This window comes from Oncorhynchus mykiss, chromosome 13 (genome assembly GCF_057628025.1).
Source record: "Oncorhynchus mykiss isolate SJ-2025 chromosome 13, ASM5762802v1, whole genome shotgun sequence".
Lineage (NCBI taxonomy): Eukaryota > Metazoa > Chordata > Actinopteri > Salmoniformes > Salmonidae > Oncorhynchus > Oncorhynchus mykiss.
Genome location: NC_143034.1, coordinates 29,371,380 through 29,398,107, shown reverse-complemented (window position 1 = coordinate 29,398,107; position 26,728 = coordinate 29,371,380). Strand labels below are relative to the sequence as shown.

The window sequence follows — 26,728 nt, the reverse complement described above, 5'->3', positions numbered from 1 at the left end:
AAACACATGACCTTAGTCTTAAAAAAGAATGTGCAAGCAGTAACTATAAAACGAGTGTTTACTTCCTGTCTGCAACCTCACCCGCGCTCTTTGTCTTAGGCCTGAAAGAGTGTATGTTCGCCGTGTCATTTCGGATTTTGAGGCGTCAAACAAGTTCCACGTACCCTACCAAAGCCTGACAGGGTGCTCGACTTCAAATACAATTGCATAAAAATGTATATATTAGCGAACACAAAAGTAACGATCTAGCTAGTCAAAGACAAAAAGTATTTTATTTTTCTGCTGTACCTGCTTCTGTAGATTTCTCCCCCCACCTTCTTATGATTAAAATTATAATACTGCCGCCAACAGGACGGAGTGTGACAGTTTATAGCATCAGCATGACTTCCATATTGAAGTAACTTTTTGAGAAAAAGAAATAAAATAACTCTTTATTTTGTATATATACACAGTGAAAGAGGATCCACAGAAATGGGTTAAGAGTTTTTCCTGACCAAATGACCAGCCTAGGAAAATATCCAGGACCTAATTAAAGCGAAAAGCCTATATAGGCAATCATTTTTGCTAGTCAGATCACGTTGTCAAGAAAAGCCCCTGACCGTACCCATGCTACTACAGATAAACCCAATCTGAAAAAAAAATCTTTACTATGTAGCCTTAAAGGATGTGGCTCAAAGATAACAAATCCTTTGCTAGTGTCATTACAAATCTATAAATGGTTGATAGGTAACAATGTAAGCCAACTGATGTCCATAGGGTCTAGATGGGTCAGCAGCAGGTTCTATTCTAGTGGGAGATGAGCTCATGATGCCAAGTGAAGATCTGCAGAAAAGAGAAAGAGTTCAGACAAATTACTTGCTACGACGGAAAAACAATCATCGCATAGAATCATTGCATAACTGACCCAAATCAAATATTCCAGGGTCATTAACTTAAGACACAACTCTATTTTCCAAATTTCTCCAAAATGGAGTGAACACGCCAGTATACACATTCTTTGGCGAAATAGATGAGTATTTCTACTGCTTTTACTTACAACAAACTGCCTTCGAGTTTATGTTGGTGTTTGTTGCGTCGATTTCCGCTTCATCTTCAGGTTGAACTCTTCAAGCTGAGAAAGGGTATACACTCGCATGTCAACAAAAATATGACCGAATGGTGAATAATATCGCTAGCAAAAAAAGACACAAGCAATAACGACAAAAGTGAGAACAGCATAGAAGTAAGCAAAGGTCTTTCCTACCAAAGACAATACTGTACTTCCAGAAGTAATTACACAAACCTTCTTCTTTAGTTTCCCCTTAATCGCTTCTTCGGGCATTGTTTTTTTCTCCCCTTCAACCTCGCTCTCTGCCTCCGCTTCAGAGAGGGCCCTGGGGTACTTTGCCGCCAACTGAGCGGCCACTTTCGCTGCAGCTCTTGCAATCAGTCCATCTCTCTTCCCTTGGAGATCTCGATATATTCTCCTCTTTCTCAGAACCTCTTTCTTGTATTTATTACACCTTTCTTCAAGCGCCTGCCTGTTTCTCGTGACTCTTGACCGTCTCATGCGGCGTTTGATGCCCTTGGGCACCACCGTCTTAACGTAATGCAGACAGCGGGGGGGTGATGGCTCCTTCAGTTGTTGGGCCTTGCTCAAGGAGATGGGGCCTGGGGTCAACACTTTCAGTGCTGGCGTCGGTACAGCCGTGCTTGTGACCTTGAGTTCACTATCGGGCTGGGTAGGTGTGACCTGGGGGTTGCTAGCAGTCTGGATGTATGTAAGCTGGCGGGTGCTAGCGTGCTTGGTAGATGTGACCTGGGGGTTGCTAGCGGGCTGGAAGTATGTAAGCTGGCGGGTCCCACCAGGCTGGGTAGATTTGCCCTGGGGGTTGTTAGCTGGCTGGATGTATGTAAGCTGGCGGGTGCTAGCGGGCTTGCTGTTTGGGAGTTGGAGGTTCATGAGCTGGAGCAGGTTGCCAGTGGGCTGGTTGTATGGGAGTGGGATAGATGTTAACTGGTGGTTACTGGCAGGCTGAGTAGATGAGAGCTGGAGGTTGCTAGCAGCCTGGGTGTATGCGTATGTCTGGCTTAAGGCTGCTGTGCTATTAGAGTAATGTGGTGGGGCGCTGGGGTAGGGTGGATACCCAGGGGGGGGGTATGGGAAGGGAGGCATGGTAGCAGGGGGCATAAAACCAGGGGGCATAAAACCAGGGGGCATAAAACCAGGGGGCCTAATACCAGGGGGCATAAAGCCAGGGGGCATAAAGCCAGGGGGCATAAGGCCAGGGGGCCTGGTACCAGGAGGCATAAGACCAGGGGGCATAAGGCCAGGGGGCATGGTACCAGGGGGCATAAGGCCTGGGGGCATAAGGCCTGGGGGCATGGTACCAGGGGGCATAAGGCCAGGGGGCATGGTACCAGGAGGCATAAGGCCAGGGGGCATGGTACCAGGGGGGATGCTACCAGGGGGCATAAGGCCAGGAGGCATGGTGCCAGGGGGCATGGTTCCAGGGGGCATGGTAACAGGGGGCATGGTAACAGGGGGCATGGTAACAGGGGGCATGGTGCCAGGGGCATAACCCCAACCTGGAGGGAAGGCATTGGCGTAGGGGCTGCTGGTATACAGAGAGAACTGGGTGGTGGAGAAGGTTGCCATCATAGATGCATTAGGAGGGTGAGAAAAAGGATATATAGGGTCCTTGTGTGTGTTGAGCTCAGAAGAGCTTTCCTTGGACTTGTCCCTATACCAATCCATGTCACTTTCTTTTTCCCAGTCACCATCTCTGTCCCAGTCCCTGGTACTACATCGCCTGTCCCTGTCTCTGTCCCTGTTACTAGTGCGCCTGGCCCGGTCTCTGTCACTAGAGCGCCTGTCCCGGTCTCGGTCCCTGTTACTAGAGCGCCTGTCCCTGTCTCTGTCCCTGGTACTAGAGCGCCTGTCCCTGTCCCTGGTACTAGAGCGCCTGTCCCTGTCTCTGTCCCTGGTACTAGAGCGCCTGTCCCTGGTACTAGAGCACCTGTCCCTGGTACTAGAGCGCCTGTCCCGGGTACTAGAGCGCCTGTCCCCGGTACTAGAGCGCCTGTCCTCGTCTCTGTCCCTGGTACTAGAGCGCCTGTCCTCGTCTCTGTCCCTGGTACTAGAGCGCCTGTCCTCGTCTCTCTCCCTGGTACTAGAGCGCCTGTCCCTGGTACCAGAGTGCCTGTCTCTCTCACTGTCCCTGGTACTAGAGCGCCTGTCCTCGTCTCTGTTCCTGGTACTAGAGCGCCTGTCCTCGTCTCTCTCCCTGGTACTAGAGCGTCTGTCCTCGTCTCTCTCCCTGGTACTAGAGCGCCTGTCCCTGGTACCAGAGTGCCTGTCTCTCTCACTGTCCCTGGTATCAGAGTGCCTATCTTTCTCACTGTCCCTGGTACTAGAGCGCCTGTCCCTGTTGCTATCCCTGGTACCCGAGTGCCTGTCCCTGTCTCTGGAACCAGAGTGCCTGTCTCTCTCACTGTCCCTGGTATCAGAGTGCCTATCTCTCTGGCTGTCCCTGGTACTAGAGCGCCTGTCCCTGTTGCTGTCCCTGGTACCCGAGTGCCTGTCCCTGGAACCAGAGCGTCTGTCTCTGTCCCTGGTACTAGAGTGCTTGTCCCTGGGACCAGAGCGCCTGTCCCTGGTACTAGAGTGCCTGTCCCTGGGACCAGAGCGCTTGTCCCTGGTATTAGAGTGTCTGTCCCGGTCTCTCTCAGATTTTTCCCCGTCTCTCTCTCGGTCTCTCTCAGAACTGGCCCAGTCTCTGTCCCGTTCCCTTTCTCCATTTCTCTTAGATCCTTCCCTCTCTGTGTCCTCGTCTCGTTCTCTGTCCCAGTCTCTAGTACTAGAGTGCCTGTCTGACTTCAACGGGCTCCTCTCCTGGTCTCTCTTCATCCCGTACAGCCTCTCCTTGGTCCGGTCTGTCAGTCGGCCCAACTCCTCCACCCCCAGGTCTAGCCCGATGGACTCCAGCAGGCTCTGGAGCTGGCCATGTGGGAGATCCAGCCTCCTTTCTTCACGAATGTGAGAGGGACTCTGGTCTTGTGGCAGAGCTCTACTGTGGGGCCCCAAGCAATCCTGAGAGTTCTGAGCTGGGGCCTCCTTATACTCACTCCTGTAGGCAGTCTTGGGATGGGCCTCCTGTATAGGGGGTAACTCATTCACGTTGTTGACAATCTTTGAGAGCTTGTTGATGTCCACCCCTTTGTTGAGGACATTGAGGAAGCGCTGGAAGCCTGTGGCTGCTGTGTCCTGCTCCTGTGTCCTGAATGAGTAAATGGTGGATTCGTGTTGTTTATCCTCAGGGACCTAACAGGATACATGAGAAAATATCAATGGATAACCATCTACTAAGACAGCTGCTTGCTTTATAGCTTAAAAATGGATGAAGGTTGACATGATTCATACTCGATTCGTACCAGTTATATGGTCACGTTCTGCAAAGAAGGACATGGGCCAACTGTACTTTGCCTAGAACAGAGTAGCATGTCTGGCCCTTAAATGTACACAGAGGGCTAACATCCAAAACATGTAAGTCAGTCTCTCCTGGCTCAAAGTAGTCTGTCTATTTTCTTTAATTGAATCCAGAATTTTGACAGTTACCCTCAAAAAGGTAATTAATATTAACGCTTTTAATTTCCATAGGTAAGCTAAGTTTTAGTTTCTTGGGCTTCGGGAATGTGAATGAAAAAGTGCCTCGGGCCTTGAACAAAAATAAATCACTAATTGAGGGGATATCGGTGAACAAATGCCGTGGTTAAGGCTACGACGGCGCCAGTGCAATGAGTGGCACTTACTCAGGGGTTCAATAGCTTCATATCAGACCGAGAACCTAATTAAAACTCAGTTAGTTCCTTCTGAGTTTTAGTTTAGAAAACGATCTCTCCGCAGAAGCGACTGTTACAGGATTGTAAACACAGCTTGATTGCCATAGCAACATCTGGGAAACTGGGCAGAAGTGAGTTGTGCTTCAAATACAGCAGTTCTGCAACATCTTTAATTGAGCCCCTCATTCTCCTTAATTGCCGGCTTCAACACGTTATGGAAATAAACAAAGGTATTCGAAGCTCTGGGGACAGGTCGTCCTGGATACTGGACAGACAAAAAGAAAGCGGTTTGAGATTTCATTCATACTGGTGAACCGGTGTTTGAGTTGTGTGGTTGCAAATATCAACAGTCCCTTATCTCAGGTATATCTTGGCATACATTATTCAAGAATACGTTTACATTTTGTGCAGCGCAATGGACATAGGCCTATAATGAAACATGTCAGGAAAGACTGTCTGGGTTGGCAATACTCCGTATAGAAAAGTCGGGCAGCAAACTGGATCTCCAGGCCGCTGTGAAAAGATTTGCACAAAAAAAAATGGAGGATTTCAGGAGACTCTAAAGTTAGATTTAATTTACCTTGAATATTGCAGCCCATTTGTGTAGGCTATTAGCCAGACAAGTTCAACAATAAATAAATAGTGGCTGATTTTACCCTCAAGCCAAGTACTTTTTTTCCTCTGTTTTTTAAATTTTATTTAACTAGGCAAGTCAGTTAAAAACAAATTCTTATTTACAATGACGGCCTACCCCGACCAAACCCTCCCCTAACCCGGACAACGCTGGGCCAATTATGCGACACCCTATGGGACTCCCGATCACTGCCGGTTGTGATACAGCCCGAGATCAAACCAGGGTCTGTAGTGACACCTCTAGCACTGAGATGCAGTGTCTTAGACCTCTGTGCCACTCGGGAAGAAAACTTGTTTGGCAATTTTTTAAAATGTATCCGTTATTTAATTAGGCGAGTCAGTTATTAAGAACAAATTCTTACTTACAATGACGGCCTAGGAACAGATTTTTACCTTGTTGGCTTGGGGATTCGATCAAGCAAACGATTACTAGTCCAACGCTCTAACCACTAGGCTACCTGCTACTTTTATAAAAAGCAGCTAAATAGCAGCTAAATACAGTACATAGCTATAGATAGTACACTGAATCCCCAGTAAACTAGTGTTTTGTGGGTGGACTGACTTATTTGGCATTAATAGACTGGTTTTACTCACAACAACGTTCTATCTAAACTAGGAGAGAGCAGGAGGACGGCTCATGACAGGCAGGTTCAGGTAGCCTATACAGGACAGTTGTATATTATTTTAAAAATCCATTGGTAGCTGATTAGTATGCGGTTGCATAAAAACATGAATTTGCAATCTGAATTTCCAATTTTAATTATTGAACATGTAATTACATTATTGCCACCAGTCAGCAGTCTACAAATGGCAGCATTGCGTCATGTATAGGTTCGTGAAATGTTAGACTTAACATGAGAAAATTACTACCAATAAACATTTATCGCACTTTCAGCACCATGGACAGCCATCGTTTATTTTAGGGAGGGGGGGGAACTGTGTTACACCGGGGGTATTGAGGTATTGAAAGTACCAAACTATCTGTTCAATAAATTAACACACAGCTCAGACACCAAGGCATATCCCATAAGACATGCTAGTATGCTACCAGGGTTCTCTTCACAGTCCCCAGAACAGAGGCTAGGAAACGCACAGTACTATATAGAGCCATGACTACGTGGAAATCTCTCCCAAAATGTAATGTAGTAGTGGAACAATGTACATTTGTGATGTAGTGGTGGGAATGTGGATTTGTATGATGCACAAGGTTTTGCAAGATGTGATGTTTTGTGTTCCCCCAGGAAGAGTAGCTGCTGCCTTGACAACAGCTAACGGGGTGCCTAATAAAATACTAAACTGGTTTGTAGTAGTAGATGTAGTATATAGTAAGTGAGAGGGTTAGCTGTGCGTGAGTTTTGTGTGGAGGAACATTGAGGAAACTCTATCCTACACTCGGTTCTCTGTTCTGTATTTCGACTGCCAGCGCATGGAAGAGAAGAATCCACTTGGCAAACCACACTATTTTCCTAACTTGCAAAATGTATAATATATACATCGTCAAAATAAAACCTGAAGTTTGGTAATTGAGAGAATTGGTAAGGAATGCTTGGATGTGGATGTGCATGCATATGGTAGGTCAGACAGTTTAGTTGGTCGTCATACACGTTACATTGAATTACACTTGTAAAAACATGATATAAAATAAATCCAGTCCACATATTTTAGAAGCAGATCAGAGTTTCCTAGCAACTAACGTTAGCTAGTTTACGTCAGATTAGCTAACATTAGCTAATGTCTTTTTCAGAGCAGGCTGGCTATTTAAACATAAATATGCCAGTCAGGAAGGTACCGGCAAATAAATTAAATCACCAAATGTAAATAGTCACATTGCCAATACTTCTGGAAATGCATGTGCAAGAACGGACAAAATCGGATTATTTACCTTCTCTCCCTTCCTCCTGGTAGCATCGCGCATGTCTTCATCATTATATGTTGTGTGTCGTCTCATTCTGGATTTTGAGGGTTCAGATATTTTATCGCCCTACCACTGAGCTCTTTGACTTGAAAACCAGATTGTAGTATTATAGTGTAGAAATAAAAAGGTTTATAAACTATAGTTTTACAGCTAGTTAGCTTTTCCAGTCATACGTCTCCAGCGGGGTTGGGAGAAAGCGGATGTTTCCGGTTTTCACGGATACAGTATTTTCAACCTAACTTCCGTTTCCACTGATAAACGAATGTGGGGTCAGAGAGCAAGAGGCAAAGAGTGAGGTTTTACTCCGCCACAAAATCTAGCAATTAAAATAAGCCCAGGAAATAGGTTGATACGAATGCACTGATATAAGTGTATGCACGTGGCATTTCGGCAATTTAAAAAAATAACGACTTTATATTGGAGTTGGGCTATGGAAATAGAAGGACACATCGTGGACATTGAAATTGAAGGCTTCCACTATTTTAAAGTAGTCAACTGGGTGGGTATTCCTATGAGTTGGAAGAAATCAGACAATGAAAAAGAAAATGAACTGATACAATAATAGCACCGATACAAAGATGAGTCTTCTTTCAATCTCTATGGCTGTTGTTTAAACGCATCTGCCCTCTCATTGGCTGAATGGTCCCACCTGACCTCGCCTCCTCCAACCTGGCTTCAATCTTTGAGGGACATGTCATTTCCACTGTTAGATTGGTCACTCAAAAATCTTGTCAATATAATAGACAATCTTTGGTTAGGTTCCTTCTAGAGTTGTTAGCTGGGATATTTTATAGGATTGGAAGTGCAACACTGCCACCAACAGGACGGTATTAGAATTTCCCCAACTTTAACAAAACTACAACATTTGTTGAATTCTTTACTTAACTTGACTAAATACGTCAGTACATACTGAATTACTGAATTGAATACTGCAGTGTTCGTTTTAAACTACAGTGTTAATAAATACAGGACACATCAGCAGACAGAGCTAATATTTTATTAGTTAATTCACATGGGGGCAGTCAGTCAACTAACCCCCATTCACTTGTAACAATGAATAGCACATTTGACAAATGGCGTACTTACAGGTGTTTAATGTGAAACAGATCTGCAAAGTCACATACATACAGTGCCAGCCAAAAGTTTGGACACACCTACTCATTCAAGGGGTTTTCTTTATTTTTACTGTTTTACGCATTGTAGGATAATAGTGAAGACATCCAAACTATGAAATAACACACATGGAATCATGTAGTAACCAAAAATGTATTAAACAAATCAAAATATATTTTATATTTGAGATTCTTCAAAGTAGCTACACTTTGCCTTGATGACAGCTTTGCACACTCTTGGCATTCTCTCAACCAGCTTCAAGAGGTAGTCACCTGGAATGCATTTCAATTAACAGGTGTGCCTTGTTAAAAGTGAATTTATGGAATTGGTTTCCTTCTTAATGCATTACAGCCAAACGGTTGTGTTGTTTCAAGGTAGGGGTGGTATACAGAAGATAGCCCTGAGGAAGACCAAGTCCATATTATGGCAAGAACAGCTCAAATAGTCAAAGAGAAAATGACAGTCCATCATTACTGGTCAGTCCATCCGGAACATTTCAAGAACTTTGAAAGTTTCTTCAAGTGCAGTCCCAAAAACCATCAAGCGCTGTGATGAAACTGGCTCTCATGAGGACCACCACAGAATAGGAAGACCCACAGTTACCTCTGGTACAGAGGATAAGTTCATTAGAGTTAATTGCACCTCAGATTGCAGCCCAAATTAACGCTTCAGAGAGTTCAAGTAAGACACTCAAGATCTCAACATCACCTGTTCAGAGGAGACTGCGTGAATCAGGCCTCCATGGTCAAATTGCTGCAAAGAAACCACTACTTGTAGTATGATCTAAAATAAAGACGCGCGACAACGAGGTTCTAGCTCCAGCCTGTTTATTAACCTAACCCTCGCATGTCCTACATAGGTACGGATACCCCCAAGGGACATCCTACTACATCTTCCCCTCTCCCATGAACAAGAACTCAACATGCATAACCACTGAAGTGAAATGCAATTTGGAAACCAGTATTATTCTCTAACATGCTACTTCCCATCCTGAAACAGTATGAAAGCATTAAATCACACAGTATGAACATTAACTTAGGTACAGTCTCTTTTTGCTGGGTATGTTCCCCAGCAGTATGTTTTCTCTTCACGTAACATAGTCTTTCAGCCACTCTGGTGGCTTCACATCCCTTTTTGGGCGCGCTTGTGGCTCTGTGAGCATTCTCTCTCCTTCACCCTCTTTTTGTGCATTTTCTGTGGCCTCGGTCTGTGTGGCTGGTAGATCTGGAAGAGCTCTGAGGTGTGTTTTGTTCCTTTGTACCTCTTCTGAGCCTCTGTCCACCACATAGGAGCGTGGGGCATCCGCTTTCCTCAGCACTATTGCTGGTGTCTTTGAGTTTGTAATCCACACGCGTTGACCTTCTGCCAGCTCTGGCCTCTCCTTAGCACGGTGTCTCCGATTAAAAAGTCTCCAGTTTGCGTTTGTTTCAGCCGTTTGTCCCTCTCAGCGAAGGCCTTCCTGTTAGGCCATCGGGGTTTAAGCTGAGCCGGCGAGACAGGCAATGGGGAACGCAGCCTCCTGCCCATCAGGAGCTCGGCAGGCGACGGCCCATGATGCAGTGGTGTAACTCTGTAAGCTAACAGAGCCCTGTATGGATCCTTGTTCTTTTTCAGCAGTCCCTTGACTGTTTTCACAGCTCTCTGTGCCTCACCATTACTCTGTGCATGGTAGGGGCTACTGGTCACATGTATGAAGTCATATTCTGCGGCAAAAGCAGAAAAGGAGCTCGCAGAGAACTGGGGAGCGTTATCTGTAACCAGGACCTCAGCGACCCCTTGCCTGGAAGAAATTGACTTGAATCCATTGATAACACCAGCTGATGTGGTTTTGGGTGTCTTTGCTATTTCAATGTATCTTGAGTAGTAATCTACCACTAGCAGATAAGTGTCATTTTTCCAATAGAACATATCCGCCCCTACCTTTTGCCATGGCCGTTTTGGCAGCTCCGTTGCCATCATTGGCTCCGGATGACAAGGTTGACATTTTGTACAGACCTCACACTGGGCCACTAGCTTGGCAATCTGAGTACTCAGACCAAGCCACCACACTGACTGTTGAGCCCTCAGTCTGCATTTGGTTAACCCCATGGGTCCCTCATGCACTCTGTCTAGCATTTCTGGTTGTAGAGTCTCTGGGATAACTATCCGTAGTCCTTTCATGAGAAGGTCTCCATTACAGTGGAAGTCACTTTGGTGCACCCAATAGGGCTTCAGCAGCTGAGGCAGTTCCTCCTGCCTGGGCCATCCCTTTTTGCACTATCTGTTGGCAGATGTGGTCTTGTTGTTGCTCCTCTGCAATCTGCTGCAGTTTGGTCTGAGATGCAGGAAGACTGTCCCTTATTGCATTAATGGACACCTGTACCTCACCCTCTAGACATGGCTCCTCCTCTGATAATGGACGTTTAATTGGGGCCCTAGATAGTGCATCTGCTGTGATCAGTGCCTTCCCTGGCACATACACCATCTTGTAGGTGAACCTCAGTAATCTGAGGCGGAAGCGCAGAACTCTGTGAGGCAAGTCGTCCAGTGCTTTTGTCCCTAACAGAGCCAACAGTGGTTTGTGGTCAGTCTCTGCTGAAAACTGCAGGCCAATAAGATATTGGCTGAGCCTTTCACATGCCCATGGGATAGCCAACGCCTCCTTCTCCACTTGAGCATATCTTTGCTCTGTGTCGGATAAGCTTTGGGAGATGTATGCTATTGGACGACACTCCATGTTGTCCTGCATCTGTGTGAGGACCGCCCCTAGCCCAAAGGATGATGCATCTGCTGATACTGTTGTCTTAGCGTGGGGACGGTACTGGGCCAGCACTCTCTGTGAGGCCAGATCTCCTTTGATTTTGTCAAACGCTACCTGTTGCATGTGACCCCATGTCCAGTCATTCTCTTTGGCTAGTAAGTCTCTCAGAGGTTTGGTTGTATCTGAGAACTGTGGGAGGAACTTACCCACATATGTGGCCATGCCTAAGAAGGTCCTGACTTCAGCCACATTCTGGGGTCTGGGCATATCTGTGATGCCGCTGATTTTCTCTGGGTCCGGCTCTATTCCAGCTGCACTGATTTTGTGTCCCAAGAACAAGACCTCTGATTGTGCAAAAGTGCATTTTTCATTGAGTGTCAGGCCAGTCTCCTGGAGTCGGGTCAGAACTGCTGTGAGACTTACATCATGTTCTGCTCTGTCCCTTCCGCACACGAGCACATCGTCCACGTGGACTATGACGCCGCTCAGCCCATCCAACAGCTGGGACATGCGTCTTTGGAAATGCTCAGGACCGGAAGCGATTCCAAATGGCAAAACGTTAAAACAGTACCGGCCAAACGGTGCTATAAACGTTGTGAGTGCACTACTCTGTGATGACAGCGGTATCTGCCAGAAACCTGAGCGGGCATCTAGCTTTGTGAAGACTTGTGAGCCATCCAACTGAGCCAGTGACTGCTCCACTGATGGTAAGATGTGTGTCTCTCTGCAGAGTGCCTCATTCAATTTAGTCATGTCCACACAGATCCTTATTTCCCCATTGGCTTTTGGGACCACCACCATCCCTGCACACCAGTCTGTGGGACTCTCTATTTTAGACACCGCCCCAATGGTCTTCCATCCTCCCCAACTCTTCCTTTACTCTGGCCAATAAAGGGATAGGCACACGGCGGGGGGTGGTAAGGGCATAGGGAACAGCATCTTCTTTCAGGCCTTCCTTGACCAGAAAACACTTTGGGGAATTTCTTTTTGAAAACCTCACCTGGGTCCTCCAGTTCGCTCACTCTCTCAATGAGTTGCAATGCTTCAATTGCTGGCAGCCCCAGTAACGGTCTGGCTAGAGAGTCAGTGACAAAGACAGGCTGGATGGCACTTTTGTCTTTACTCTCCAGTTGAATCACCAAGTGCCCTACCACTGGTAAAATGTTATTACTGGGCCCGTACAGTTTTTTGTTTGTAGAGAGCAAAGGGCCATCTCTGCTATTGCTGCTATACAGCCTAGTTGGGATAGCTGTCACTGCTGCCCCAGTGTCTAGTTTAAATGACACAAACTCCCCATTGAGTTTAATGTCTGAATGCCAGCCAGTATTGTTTCCCTTTACTTCTCCCAGAAAGATGCTGTCCTGCTGTACCTCCTCTGAGACCTCATGCATTTGCTTTAATCGACAGACAACTGAAAAGTTCCTCTCCTGTGACATTTCCTGCATTCCGCATCCTTTGCTGGGCAATCTTTCCATCTGTGGAAAGGGGATTTCCCACATTTGCGACAAACATTTGAACTAGCTACTGGTGCTGTCTGTGATTAGTTTTCTCCACGTCTGTCTCTGTTCTGTGTTCCCCTCCGTTTTTTTAGCTCTGTATGAAAATGCATTTATTTCCTCACTCTCTTCGTTCTGCAAGGAGCTGCTGTCGCGCAGCATCGTCTGCTGTCTTTTTACTGTCTCACTCTGCCTAACCTGGTTTACAGCTTTGGACAAGGTCAGCTGGGAATCCAAATGTAACTTTTCAGAAAGTGAGATATTTCTTATTCCGACTACAATCCGATCTCGGATCAGCTCTTCCCTGAGCGCGCCAAACGGACAATGTTCTGCTAGTTTGTGAACAGTTGTGATAAAACTGTCGGTGGTTTCACCCTGCTCCTGTTTGCTCATATTAAACCTAGCTCTCTCAAAAATAATGTTGCGTCTCCCTACAAAATGCGTTTCAAAACAGTCTTTAACGGCACTGTAGTTAAGTTTCTCTTCCTCGGTCAACGTTGAAGCATTTAATATATCCTCGGCTTCATCACCCATAGAGTAGATCAGTGTATTAACTTGAAATGCCTCATTTTTCATGTTTAAGCCTGATGCTACCCCTGTACCTTTCAAATCGCCTGATCCATTTCGGCCAGTTTCGAATGTCCATACAAACAAAATTCTCCGGGGGACTAATGCGAAATCCGTCAGCACCTAGCCACTGGCCTGTCCGTGTTTGCGCCAGAGCCCGTTGAACTTGGGAGTCGCAAACCCTGAAATCCCGCCAGCTTCTTCCTCTTGCAACATGTTGCTTAGCAGTAGCTTAGTCCTTGCTCGTTAGCTAGCAAAATAATGATCTGCGCTGTTTTATCTCCAACACTGTGCCCTCCCTGCTTTGAAACAGCCTGAATGTATGATTTACTTGGTACGTTCTTCACATTTATGTGAATTTTATGACACCATGTAGTATGATCTAAAATAAAGACGCGCGAAAACGAGGTTCTAGCGCCAGCCTGTTTATTAACCTAACCCTCGCATGTCCTACATAGGTACGTATACCCCCAAGGGACATCCTACTACACTACTAAAAGAAACCAATAAGAAGAAGAGACTTGCTTGGGCCAAGAAACATGATTAATGGACATTAGACCGGTGGAAATCTGTCCTTTGGTCTGATGAGTCCAAATTTGAGATTTTTGGTTCAAACCACTGTGTCTTTGTGAGACGCAGAGTGGGTGAATGGATGATCTCTGCATGTGTAGTTCCCACTGTGTAGCATGGAGGAGGAGGTGTGATGGTGCTTTGCTGGTGACACTAAGTGATTTATTTAGAATTCAAGGAACACTTAACCAGCATGGCTACCACTGTATTCTGCAACGATACGCCATCCCATCTGGTTTGCGCTTAGCGGGACTCTGTTTTTCAACAGGACAATGACCCAACACACCTCCAGGCTGTATAAGGGCTATTTGACCAAGAAGGAGAGTGATGGAGTGCTGCATCAGATGACCTGGCCTCCACAATCCCCCGATCTCAACCAAATTGAGATGGTTTGGGATGAGTTGGACCGCAGAGTAAAGGAAAAACAGCCAACAAGTGCTCAGCATATGTGGAAACTCCTTCAAGACCGTTGGAAAAGCATTCCAGGTGAGACTGGTTGACAGAAAGCCAAGAGTGTGCAAAGCTGTTATCAAGGAAAAGGATGGCTACTTTGAAGAATATCAAATATATTTTGATTGGTTTAAACTTTTAAACTTTGGTTACTACATGACTCCATATGTGTTTTCATAGTTTTGACATCTTAACTATTATTCTACAATGTAGAAAATAGTAAAATAAGAAAAACACTTGAATGAGTAGGTGTGTCCAAACTTTTGACTGGAACTGTACACTCCTGTAGTGGTCTATCACATACTCACTAATGTGGGGCGAGCGTTGCTCCCAAATGACAATGATGCTCCAATCCCATGGAACGTTAAGACATTTATATTCTGTGTCAATGATGGATGGAATGGCATCAAGAGGGTTCTTATGCATGAGACAGGAGGGAGCCAATCTAACAGGACGAAACAGTCCCAGGGCCATCTCCTGCCGATCTGCAAGCACTAGCGATCTCCACATGAGGGCGCTGTAACAGAGAGCAACTGGAGGCAGCATTGGCGTAATGAGGTTACTGTACTTCTGAAACAGTGACATCTACTACTACAACAACAACAACACACACACACACACACACGGTTCTTACCTCCTCACTGGTAGAACTTCAGCTCTGTGTCCACACAGTCAAAGAACAGGTCCCCCAGTTCCTCTTCTGCTGGTGTTTCTCCACTGAGCAGGGCTGATATGTCCGTCAGACACTGGCCCTCCAACATCCTCAACGTCTCAGTCAGAGCATTCCCTGCGTCCTGAGGGACAGAAACACACACGTGCAAAAATACACACATTTAACGCCCCCACACACAAGCACAAGCGGAGAAGACCTGACAAACAGCAATTTGTGACGTTTATAGGAAATTCTGAAAGTTCATAGTCGGTAACATACGTCACATAATATCCATCAGTCCATACCCACACTCATGTAAAAATATATATATAACACGATGAAAGTGTTGCCTATTACATTAGGCCATGGCATACTCTACCCATATTTGATTCTAACCCCTCCTACACGTACCGGGTTGGTCTCCATAGTCTGCAGGGCCCCCTCATGGGCCTTGTACAAGTCGTGCCTGCGGTCCACTAGGCTCTGGAAGCGCGGCTGCTTCCTGACCGGGTCGTCTGGGCCGTACTGTGGGGAGATCACCCTCGACACTGGGGTCACAGACTCAGAGAAGATAAAAGGCTTGAAAACAGACCTGGCAGGACGGAAGACAGCCCGGTAGGAGAAGGAGGGGAGGTGGTAAGGGCCAAATGAAACACACAGACACAGACACTCCTATCAGGACGCAGTTTTGCCAAAGGAGGAAATGATGATGAAAAAGAGCAATAGAGAGATAAAAGACAAAGAGCGAATCTGAGTCTGAATCTTAAGAAGCACTTCCAGATAGCCTGAGGGGTTCCTGGGGTTCCAGCCTGAGGGGTTCCAGCTCTCTGGTTAGCCAGGAGGATTTTCCTAAACATTTGTCACAGACTTATCCAGCTCATTTAGATTAAACACAAGGAGCAGACAGCAATGGGGTTAGGGTCAGAGTGATTTGTTTGGGACCAGGCCGGTGAGGTGACACACCTGGAGGGGTCGGGGGTGGCAGTGAGGAAGTGGATGCAGGGCAGGCTGGGATCGCGGGGCAGGATGGACACCATGCTGCCAGTGGTGCGGAACCCCCCAGAGTCCATGCAGATCCCACTGGGCTTGTCCCTCAGGATGGACATCATCACCTCGGCCGTCACAGAACCTGGGGAAACCAGAAAAGGTATTGTCTAAGTAGGTTATTAGTCGTCTATTTTTATGGGAAAGCCGACCGGAGAGAAAATGGCAGGAGACAGGAAATTTCATAAGCTTGTTACATTCAACGTACTTTCTATGGTAAGAGGGGATACCAAGCCATTATTAAAAATAGCTGTATAAGCAATACGACAACCAATCCAACCATGTATAGGGTTGTTAACAGAGCCTGCTTTAACATCATTTTGGGAGTTTTTACAGTTATAAGGAGTTGAAAGTGTTGAATTAGATTAGAATATAATAGAAAGAATCATCTCCCTCACCATCATGCTGTTGGAGGAGCTGTGTGCCCCCACTGTGGCGCTTCTTGGCCAGTTCCATCCTGGCGGGGGGGTTTTCAGACTTGAACACCTCGTTGAAGCAGAACTCTCCCTCGCCGCTCCACCAACCCTGGGCCTGGGCCACACTCCGCAGCTCTGGGTGCTCCGCCGAGATATCCGTCCCGATGGTCAGCGCATTGGAGATGTTCTTCACCCCCTCTGTGGGAAGCAAAGACAGGTTGGGGGGGGGGTGCATAGTTGTATGCTGCTGGTAGAAGTTGCTCAGAGATGCACAGTTCTATGATCACCTTACCCTCCCACTATCCTAACCATAACCGTAAGGGTGAAACCACAAAACGAGTCTCCCGTGGGCAGATTTTGCGTGTAGACTGAAGAATCTGCAGAGACTGAATGGGATGTGTGAGATAAGGAGCAGCATTGGTTTCCGGTTTTGGGGTTTTTGTCACTGGTTATTTGCACGTATCAGGATTGGGCGAAGGCGGTGCTTAAACTGCTTTGGTTCGCACGTGTGCCCACACAACCCGGGGGGGGGGTGCTTTGGCTGAGATTTCTTTATGCGAGGGTGGAGACTTCATATTTGCCACTCTCAATTTCTAATACGGACTGTATGAACAAATAAATTAATCACTCGGCTGACCAATTTCCGTGAGATTTTACTTCTTAACAGAGACTACCCCGAAACAAACCTGTTTCAAAACATCTGTCCACACTACAGCTCCAGTGATGTTAGAGCAATTTCCGCACCATGTAACTTCCTGTGCCACCCCCAGCGCCCCCCCCCCCCCCCCCCCCGAAAACATCCATTCACACTTCAGCTCCCACGGTGTTACAGCAATTTCCTCACCTGTGACTTTCTGTGCCACCCAGAGCTTTCCGGCGGTCTCCAGGACCCAGGCCTCATTGCGGTCCACCAGGAGGAAGGAGTTGTGGTAGCTGAAGGGAGCCGGGTCCTCCCTGCATGGCCCCCCCTGGCCGTGCTGCTCCAGCAGACCAGTGATCACACTCACCACCCCCCAGGCACTGTCCGCACGCTCAAGTCCCAAGCTGTCAAGCAATAGAATAGAGTAGAGTAGAGTAGAGTAGTAGTGTGGCATAGAGCAGTAGAGTAGAATAAAGTAGAGTAGAGTAGAATAGAATAGAGTAGAATAGAACAGTGTTTCCCAACCCTGGTCCTCGAGTACCCCCAACAGTACACATTTTTTGTTGTAGCTCTTGACAAACGCACATAGTGTGGCATAGAGCAGTAGAGTAGAATAAAGTAGAGTAGAGTAGAATAGAATAGAGTAGAATACCGGTAGAATAGAACAGTGTTTCCCAACCCTGGTCCTCGAGTACCCCCAACAGTACACATTTTTTGTTGTAGCTCTTGACAAACGCACCTCATTCAGCTCATTGAGGGCTTGATGATTAGCTGACAAGTTGAATCAGGTGTGCTTGTCCAGGGTTACAATAAAAATGTGTACTGTTGGGGGTACTGGAGGACCAAGGTTGGGGAAACACTGGAATAGAATAGTGGTAGAAGAGAATAGATCATGAGTAGAATATAATCAAATAGAACATTCTGTCTTATTGTCATGTACTGTCATGTTGTGTCTTGTCTCTGTCCTTTCCCTTCACCCTGTCTCCCTCTGCTGGTCGTTGTTAGGTTACCTTTTCTCCCCCGCTTTCCCCCAGCTGTTCCTTGTCTCCTCTTGACTACCTCGTCACCCCTTCTCCCACCTGTTCCCCTTTTCCCTCTGATTAGTCCCCTATATCTCTCTCTGTTTTTGTTCCTGTCCTTGTCGGATTCTTGTTTGTTGTGTTTCATGCCTGAACCAGACTGTCGTCATGTTTGCTGTAACCTTGTCTTGTCCTGTCGGAATCTGCCGGTCCGTCTGAGCCTACCTATGTTTGGTAATTAAAGAAGCTCTGTTTAAGTTAATTCGCTTTTGGGTCCTCATTCACTCACCGTAACAGAAGAATCCGACCAAGAATGGACCCAGCGACTTCGGATCCTCTCCACTCAGCCGTCGGGATCCAGGGAGCGATGCTAGGCAGACACGAGCAGGAAGTGTCTGCTGCTTGACATGCCGTTGAGACCCTGGCCACCCAAGTCTCCAACCTCACAGAACAGGTTCACCATCTCCGCCTCGATCCACCGGCCACTTCCAGGGCTTTCGATTCTCCGGAGCCCAGAATCAATAACCCGCCGTGTTACTCTGGGGAGCCCACTGAATGCCGCTCGTTCCTCACCCAGTGTGATATTGTGTTTTCTCTCCAGCCCAACACTTACTCCAGGAGCACTGCTCGTGTCGCCTACGTCATATCTCTCCTTATTGGACGGGCTCGTGAGTGGGGCACGGCAATCTGGGAGGCAAGGGCTGAGTGTACTAACCAGTATCAGGACTTTAAGGAGGAGATGATACGGGTTTTTGATCGATCTGTTTTTGGGGAGGAGGCTTCCAGGGCCCTGTCTTCCCTATGTCAAGGCAATCGATCCATAACAGACTACTCTATTGAGTTTCGCACTCTTGCTGTCTCCAGTGGCTGGAACGAGCCGGCCTTGCTCGCTCGTCTTCTGGAGGGTCTCCGCGCAGAGGTAAAGGATGAGATTCTCTCCCGGGAGGTTCCTTCCAGCGTGGATTCCTTGATTGAACTCGCTATTCGCATTGAGCGACGGGTTGATCTTCGTCACCGAGCTCGTGGAAAGGAGCTCGCGCTCTCCGTCGCCCCCCTCTCCGCATCACTACCATCTTCCTCTGCCGGCTCGGGTGCTGAGCCCATGCAGCTGGGAGGTATCCGCATCTCGACTAAGGAGAGGGAACGGAGAATCACCAACCGCCTCTGTCTCTATTGCGGTTCCGCTGGTCATTTTGTCACTTCATGTCCAGTAAAAGGCCAGAGCTCGTCAGTAAGCGGAGGGCTACTGGTGAGCGCTACTACTCCTGTCTCTCCTTCAAGATCCTGCACTACCTTGTCGGTCCATCTACGCTGGACCGGTTCGTCAGCTTCCTGCAGTGCCTTAATAGACTCTGGGGCGGAGGGCTGTTTTATGGACGAGACCTGGGCTCGGGAACATGACATTCCTCTCAGACAGTTAAAGGAGCCCACGGCCTTGTTCGCCCTGGATGGTAGTCCTCTCCCCAGGATTCAGCGTGAGACGCTACCTTTAACCCTCACTGTTTCTGGTAATCATAGCGAAACCATTTCTTTTTTAATTTTTCGTTCACCTTTTACACCTGTTGTTTTGGGCCATCCCTGGCTAGTTTGTCATAATCCTTCCATTAATTGGTCTAGTAATTCTATCCTCTCCTGGAACGTCTCTTGTCATGTGAAATGTTTAATGTCTGCTATCCCTCCTGTTTCCTCTGTCTCTTCTTCACAGGAGGAGCCTGGTGATTTGACAGGGGTGCCGGAGGAATATCACGATCTGCGCACGGTGTTCAGTCGGTCCAGGGCCACCTCTCTTCCTCCACACCGGTCGTATGATTGTAGTATTGATCTCCTTCCGGGAACCACCCCCCCCCGGGGTAGACTATACTCTCTGTCGGCTCCCGAACGTAAGGCTCTCGAAGATTATTTGTCTGTAGCTCTTGACGCCGGTACCATAGTCCCCTCCTCCTCTCCCGCCGGAGCGGGGTTTTTTTTTGTCAAGAAGAAGGACGGGTCTCTGCGCCCCTGCATAGATTATCGAGGGCTGAATGACATAACAGTGAAGAATCGTTATCCGCTTCCTCTTATGTCTTCAGCCTTCGAGATCCTGCAGGGAGCCAGGTTTTTCACTAAGTTGGACCTTCGTAACGCTTACCATCTCGTGCGCATCAGGGAGGGGGACGAGTGGAAGACGGCGTTTAACACTCCGTTAGGGCACTTTGAATACCGGGTTCTTCCTTTCGGCCTCGCTAACGCTCCAGCTGTCTTTCAGGCATTAGTCAATGATGTCCTGAGAGACATGCTGAACATCTTTGTTTTCGTTTACCTTGACGATATCCTGATTTTTTCACCGTCACTCCAGATTCATGTTCAGCACGTTCGACGTGTCCTCCAGCGCCTTTTAGAGAATTGTCTTTTTGTGAAGGCTGAGAAGTGCACTTTTCATGCCTCCTCCGTCACATTTCTCGGTTCTGTTATTTCCGCTGAAGGCATTAAGATGGATCCCGCTAAGGTCCAAGCTGTCATTGATTGGCCCGTCCCTAAGTCACGCGTCGAGCTGCAGCGCTTTCTCGGCTTCGCGAACTTCTATCGTCGTTTCATCCGTAATTTCGGTCAGGTGGCAGCTCCTCTCACAGCCCTTACTTCTGTCAAGACGTGCTTTAAGTGGTCCGTTTCCGCCCAGGGAGCTTTTGATCTCCTCAAGAATCGTTTTACATCCGCTCCTATCCTTGTTACACCTGACGTCTCTAGACAGTTCGTTGTCGAGGTTGACGCGTCAGAGGTGGGCGTGGGAGCCATTCTTTCTCAGCGCTCCCTCTCTGACGACAAGGTCCACCCATGCGCGTATTTTTCTCATCGCCTGTCGCCGTCGGAACGTAACTATGATGTGGGTAACCGCGAACTGCTCGCCATCCGGTTAGCCCTAGGCGAATGGCGACAGTGGTTGGAGGGGGCGACCGTTCCTTTTGTCGTTTGGACTGACCATAGGAACCTTGAGTACATCCGTTCTGCCAAACGACTTAATGCGCGTCAGGCGCGTTGGGCGCTGTTTTTCGCTCGTTTCGAGTTCGTGATTTCTTATCGTCCGGGCTCTAAGAACACCAAGCCTGATGCTTTGTCTCGTCTCTTCAGTTCTTCAGTAGCCTCCACTGACCCCGAGGGGATTCTCCCTGAGGGGCGTGTTGTCGGGTTGACTGTCTGGGGAATTGAGAGGCAGGTAAAGCAAGCGCTCACTCACACTCCGTCGCCGCGCGCTTGTCCTAGGAACCTTCTTTTCGTTCCCGTTCCTACTCGTCTGGCCGTTCTTCAGTGGGCTCACTCTGCCAAGTTAGCCGGCCACCCTGGCGTTCGGGGTACGCTTGCTTCCATTCGCCAGCGTTATTGGTGGCCCACCCGGGAGCATGACACGCGTCGTTTCGTGGCTGCTTGTTCGGTCTGCGCGCAGACTAAGTCCGGTAACTCTCCTCCTGCCGGCCGTCTCAGGCCGCTTCCTATTCCCTCTCGACCGTGGTCTCACATCGCCTTAGATTTTGTCACCGGACTGCCTTCGTCAGCGGGGAAGACTGTTATTCTTACGGTTGTCGATAGGTTCCCTAAGGCGGCTCATTTCATTCCCCTTGCTAAGCTTCCTTCTGCTAAAGAGACGGCACAAATCATCATCGAGAATGTTTTCAGAATTCATGGCCTTCCGTCAGACGTCGTTTCGGACAGAGGTCCGCAATTCACGTCTCAATTTTGGAGGGAGTTTTGCCGTTTGATTGGGGCTTCCGTCAGTCTCTCTTCCGGCTTTCACCCCCAGTCTAACGGTCAAGCAGAACGGGCCAATCAGACTATTGGTCGCATCTTACGCAGTCTTTCTTTTCGCAACCCTGCGTCTTGGTCAGAACAGCTCCCCTGGGCAGAATACGCCCACAACTCGCTTCCTTCGTCTGCGACCGGGCTATCTCCTTTTCAGAGTAGCCTCGGGTACCAGCCTCCGCTGTTCTCATCTCAGTTCGCCGAGTCCAGCGTCCCCTCCGCTCAGGCTTTTGTCCAACGTTGCGAGCGCACCTGGAAGAGGGTCAGGTCTGCACTTTGCCGTTATAGGACGCAGACTGTGAGGGCTGCTAATAAGCGTAGAACTAAGAGTCCTAGATATTGTCGCGGTCAGAGAGTTTGGCTCTCCACTCAGAACCTTCCCCTTAAGACGGCTTCTCGCAAGTTGACCCCGCGGTTCATTGGTCCGTTCCGTATTTCTCGGGTCATTAATCCTGTCGCAGTTCGACTTCTTCTTCCGCGTTACCTTCGTCGCGTCCACCCGGTCTTCCATGTCTCCTGCATCAAGCCCGTCCTTCGCGCCCCCGCTCGTCTTCCCCCCCCCCCCCCCCATCCTTGTCGAGGGCGCACCCATCTACAGGGTCCGTAGAATTTTGGACATGCGTCCTCGGGGCCGTGGTCACCAGTACCTCGTAGATTGGGAGGGGTACGGTCCTGAGGAGAGGAGTTGGGGTCCCTCTCGGGACGTGCTGGACCGTGCGCTGATCGAGGATTTCCTCCGTTGCCGCCAGGTTTCCTCCTCGAGTGCGCCAGGAGGCGCTCGGTGAGTGGGGGGGTACTGTCATGTACTGTCATGTTGTGTCTTGTCTCTGTCCTTTCCCTTCACCCTGTCTCCCTCTGCTGGTCGTTGTTAGGTTACCTTTTCTCCCCCGCTTTCCCCCAGCTGTTCCTTGTCTCCTCTTGACTACCTCGTCACCCCTTCTCCCACCTGTTCCCCTTTTCCCTCTGATTAGTCCCCTATATCTCTCTCTGTTTTTGTTCCTGTCCTTGTCGGATTCTTGTTTGTTGTGTTTCATGCCTGAACCAGACTGTCGTCATGTTTGCTGTAACCTTGTCTTGTCCTGTCGGAATCTGCCGGTCCGTCTGAGCCTACCTATGTTTGGTAATTAAAGAAGCTCTGTTTAAGTTAATTCGCTTTTGGGTCCTCATTCACTCACCGTAACACTTATACTATTCCCCGGACACAATACATACACACAACTGTGAGTCTGCATAGGGTCAGCCACAGAGCAGCATAGTGTCAGCCACAGAGCAGCATAGGGTCAGCCACAGAGCAGCATAGGGCCAGCCACAGAGCAGCAACCCCTGGAGTAGGTTAGTCCTGCTGCTGCTATATCACTGTCAGTGGTACAACAGGACCAACCTGCGGCTGCCCTTGCCAACTGCTAACAGTTACATTGATTTGTTCAGCATTACACCTCAATACGCTCCATGGTGCGTGAGCGTTACAAAAATCTGTTAAAATGTTATGCTTATGACAATGTAAAGGCAGCTTTATGACACAAGTGAAAACACACTTGGGCCGGATTCAATCAAAACTCCCATAGCAATGTTTTGGGCAGTAGGCCTATCTTTGTTTACACGACTAGTCCCTACGCACACATGTAAGTATTAACCTGTGATGAAGGAAGTCTACCTAGTACATTTAGCACATCTGCTACTAGCGCATCTGCTACTGCCTAGCCCTATGTTGCTATTCTGACTACGGGCTGAAATACTTGCACGTCTCCAGTTAGGATATCTACTTTTCAACAAATTTACCAATGACATTAATGCATTGATTATTCACACCAAACTTTGAGTGATGTGATTCTGAAGTTAGTAAATTGATTCTTAAAGGGCAGCGCTACCCTATCGTTGTCTGAAGTAGACCGGCCAGTCATTCAATCAGACCGCTCGGTCAGGAACCTGACCCAACGGCCAGCCAGCCCAGCCAGCTCAACTCGTCTCTCTAGCTTTCGGACCAGGAGGTGATTCCGAAGTTAGGATTCACTTGGCCCCCAAAACAACACCACTGTTTGGTATGCTGGCCTACGGTCAGCCGGGCTTACCGCACCAGGTCCATTCCTAGCAGGGCTTCCCCTGGGTCGATAGCTTCGCGGGTCCACACAGCCTCATTCCCGATGCAGACCCCCTTGTCGTTGGCCCCCATCTCGGCCCCCCACAGCCAGGGAGGCCGGCTGAGGACCACAGCATGGGTGTGTTCTGCTTGAGGGATCTGAATGTATGTGCACTGCAGGAGGAGAGATGGAGACTTACGTTGTCGTTCAATTCTCTTTTTATGTGATTGTAACAAAGTCTACTGGCAAACCATACCAACACATACTCAGCCAATACCGCAAACCTGTCGTATCAACCGTTGGTAACATAAAGGCGTGGAAATACAGATAAATGATAGTCTATCATTCAAACTTTAAACTTTGTGAATAGTAAATTAGAACATGTTGATTGTGTATACCAAGGAGGGGTATTTCAGAGGTTTTATAACCCTTCTCCGTTATATTGCCCAGACTGACTGCTCACCAGTGACAACAACTCTAATCCAATTAGTGATGTTGGTCACAGAGCAAAACACCTGTTGTGACCATTTTTAACATAAATGCCTACACTCTGGCTACAGGCCTTACATACAATGTTCAGAGGGCAGACCCATGCTTCATCCAGGTTTAATCTCATTGAGATCAAATCTCTTTTTTCAAGAGAGCCCCGATCCAAGATGGCAGCAGGATTATAATTTGCAACAGGGTCAATCTATGGGGAGAAGTGAAGCTAGGCCTAGCTTACCTCCAGCATGGTCCCGGATGGGTGACTGGTTGCTGGGTAGTAAAGAACCTCCTAGACCTCATCTCTAGGACGGTCCGAGTTCTTCCCAAAGATCACGTGATCATCTTGTGAGCCAGGGGGCAAGGACACAAAGCAGTCACACGAGAGGGGTGGCTCGGGCTCTGCCATCCTGAATGAACAAGAGGACAAACAAGCACCCTAACAAATATATTACCAGGAAATAAACTGCTATCATATCAGAGGTCAGGAGTTTTTCCTGGTCAGCACAAATGATCAGGACAAAAAAATCATAGCCTTAGTCATCCATTGGTAAAATCAGGAACACTCATAGTTACGTTGGTCAATAAATTGTATGTCTTTTTATTTTTTACCTTTATTTAACTAGGCAAGTCAGTTAATTAAGAACAAATTGCTATTTTCAATGATGGCCTAGGAACAGTGGGTTAACTGCCTTGTTTAAGCAAACTCAAAAATATACACATACTGTGTATCACTGTCACTATCAGTTAGTCATGTTTTTTTTACAGTTTTCCCATTTCTATTTCATTTCACACTATGACTATTGTATATAGCCTAAGAAGCCTATAGAATGGGCACACGTGACACATAAGGCATTCATCCCCTATACAGTATCTTTAGGGAAGAATCAGGTATAATATGTTCTTCCTGTCAACTAGTGCATTGTCCATCCCTTCTCAAACAGAGAAGTGCACTTCTCGGTAATCTTTACAAATCCGAATGGTCCTTGCCGTCTCCTTCTTCTTCTTATCAACATGGCTATTTAGTAACGCTGTTCTATTATACAATGCGGGAAACATTTTAAACAATGTGATCGAAGTCTTATGGAGACGTGATAGTCTAAAATGTGCTTTAGTCAAATGTTTATTTAAGATAGGGCCTATATAAACGGTATCGTTAGCGATGTGCCCTTGCTGTCACTTCCCGATTTCAGGAGATATCACGCTTAAAATGCACAAATAAACGACTGTCATTTCACTTCAATCCAAGGGTTGGCTGTCATTATAACCTGTTGAGCAATAGGGTTACTGTAGCTACTGATATGTTGCAATTTCCTACAGGACAAATGTTACCTTTTTAATCGCAAAACCAGACGTGGTAGCTACCAGAAGGCAGATTGTAGTTGAGCTACTGTACCACGTGATCGTATCCAAAGGTTGTATTTAAAGGTCTAGTCTCGTTGATTACTTGCTGCAAATACATAACTAAAAAACAAGTGCATAGCCCTATTCAACAATTAGCCAACAAATGTTGCTGTAACAAGCGCACAAAATGGAAACATGTCAGCATGATTCAAGAATACATCCTCACAACTTCTTAGATTTGGGTCCTCTATATTCTATTATCAAATAGATCATTTAATTGCTCAACAAGAGCATATCCATCCCACCCATGGCATGTAGACTACACTGTAATGATTAATAACCAGTATGTTTTTAGTCTCAGCGCACTAATAGCCTGGTCCCAGATCGGTTTGTGCTAACATGTCAAATCATTCGATGTGCCTGCTGAAAGCAAGAACAACTTCGAAAATCCGACATACTTAATACTCTCCTTTTGCTGCCACCTGTAGCCCAAAACTAAAAGCAACCAACACCAAAGCAACTTTAAAACGTGCAGGCTTGCTGTCTTCAGGTTGTATGAACAATCATTTTTGATACTACTTATAGCTTACCTTTCACACTACAAATACCTTTGCATATATCCCGATGCATTTTTAATGGCCATAGGTTTAAATTGAGAGGACAGGTAAAAAATGGAGCCACTACTCCTCCAGAACCGTTATTAAAAGCTAAAAACTCCATTCAATCTTTAAAACGTGCAGACCGGTTTGGAATGGTGTGCTTGTATACAGCTTTTTCATACTATGTATACATTTTGAACAAAACATTTTCAAATTTGCATACATTTCCATAGATTTAAAGGCAAAATGTGGATTTGCCACTGCTCTTGAACTGTTCCAGCTACAAACACCAACCCAAAGTTGACATGTGCAGACTGAATCAACTTAGATTGCTTTAACACAGTTTGTTGCTACCATTCATACTTCATAAACTATAA

The 26,728-nt window shown here is 47.3% G+C and overlaps 3 protein-coding genes across 4 annotated transcripts in view; all 3 read right to left on the bottom strand.

The window, feature by feature from the left end:
• The window catches only part of LOC110485916 (uncharacterized), a 28,799-nt gene extending 28,472 nt beyond the window's left edge, over nt 1-327 (bottom strand). The window contains exon 1 of the mRNA XM_090195990.1: nt 289-327. The gene's annotated coding sequence lies outside the window, so the exon portion shown is untranslated. The remainder of the gene's footprint in view (nt 1-288) is intronic.
• On the bottom strand, nt 254-7,616 carry LOC110485915 (uncharacterized). The gene is made up of 4 exons (XM_021557142.3): nt 7,337-7,616; nt 1,283-4,303; nt 1,037-1,111; nt 254-822 (listed from the first exon to the last, which is right to left on the bottom strand). The coding sequence occupies exons 1-3, from the start codon at nt 7,400-7,402 to the stop codon at nt 1,055-1,057; spliced, it is 3,144 nt and encodes a 1,047-aa protein (XP_021412817.2). The 5' UTR covers nt 7,403-7,616; the 3' UTR covers nt 254-822; nt 1,037-1,054.
• Nucleotides 7,617-8,350: 734 nt separating this feature from the next.
• Nucleotides 8,351-25,932, bottom strand: LOC110485913 (secernin-2). 2 transcript variants are annotated; one of them, XM_090195989.1, is made up of 9 exons: nt 25,741-25,932; nt 24,650-24,818; nt 23,917-24,098; nt 17,262-17,461; nt 16,400-16,615; nt 15,921-16,086; nt 15,369-15,549; nt 14,940-15,099; nt 8,351-14,838 (listed from the first exon to the last, which is right to left on the bottom strand). In XM_090195989.1, exons 2-8 carry the CDS (start codon nt 24,656-24,658, stop codon nt 14,944-14,946), a joined length of 1,110 nt encoding a protein of 369 aa, XP_090052115.1. In that variant the 5' UTR covers nt 24,659-24,818; nt 25,741-25,932; the 3' UTR covers nt 8,351-14,838; nt 14,940-14,943. The 2 variants fall into 2 exon arrangements, with proteins under 2 accessions (XP_090052115.1, XP_021412814.3); XM_021557139.3 differs by having other exon boundaries at nt 8,351-14,822.
• Between the last annotated feature and the right edge of the window lie 796 nt (nt 25,933-26,728).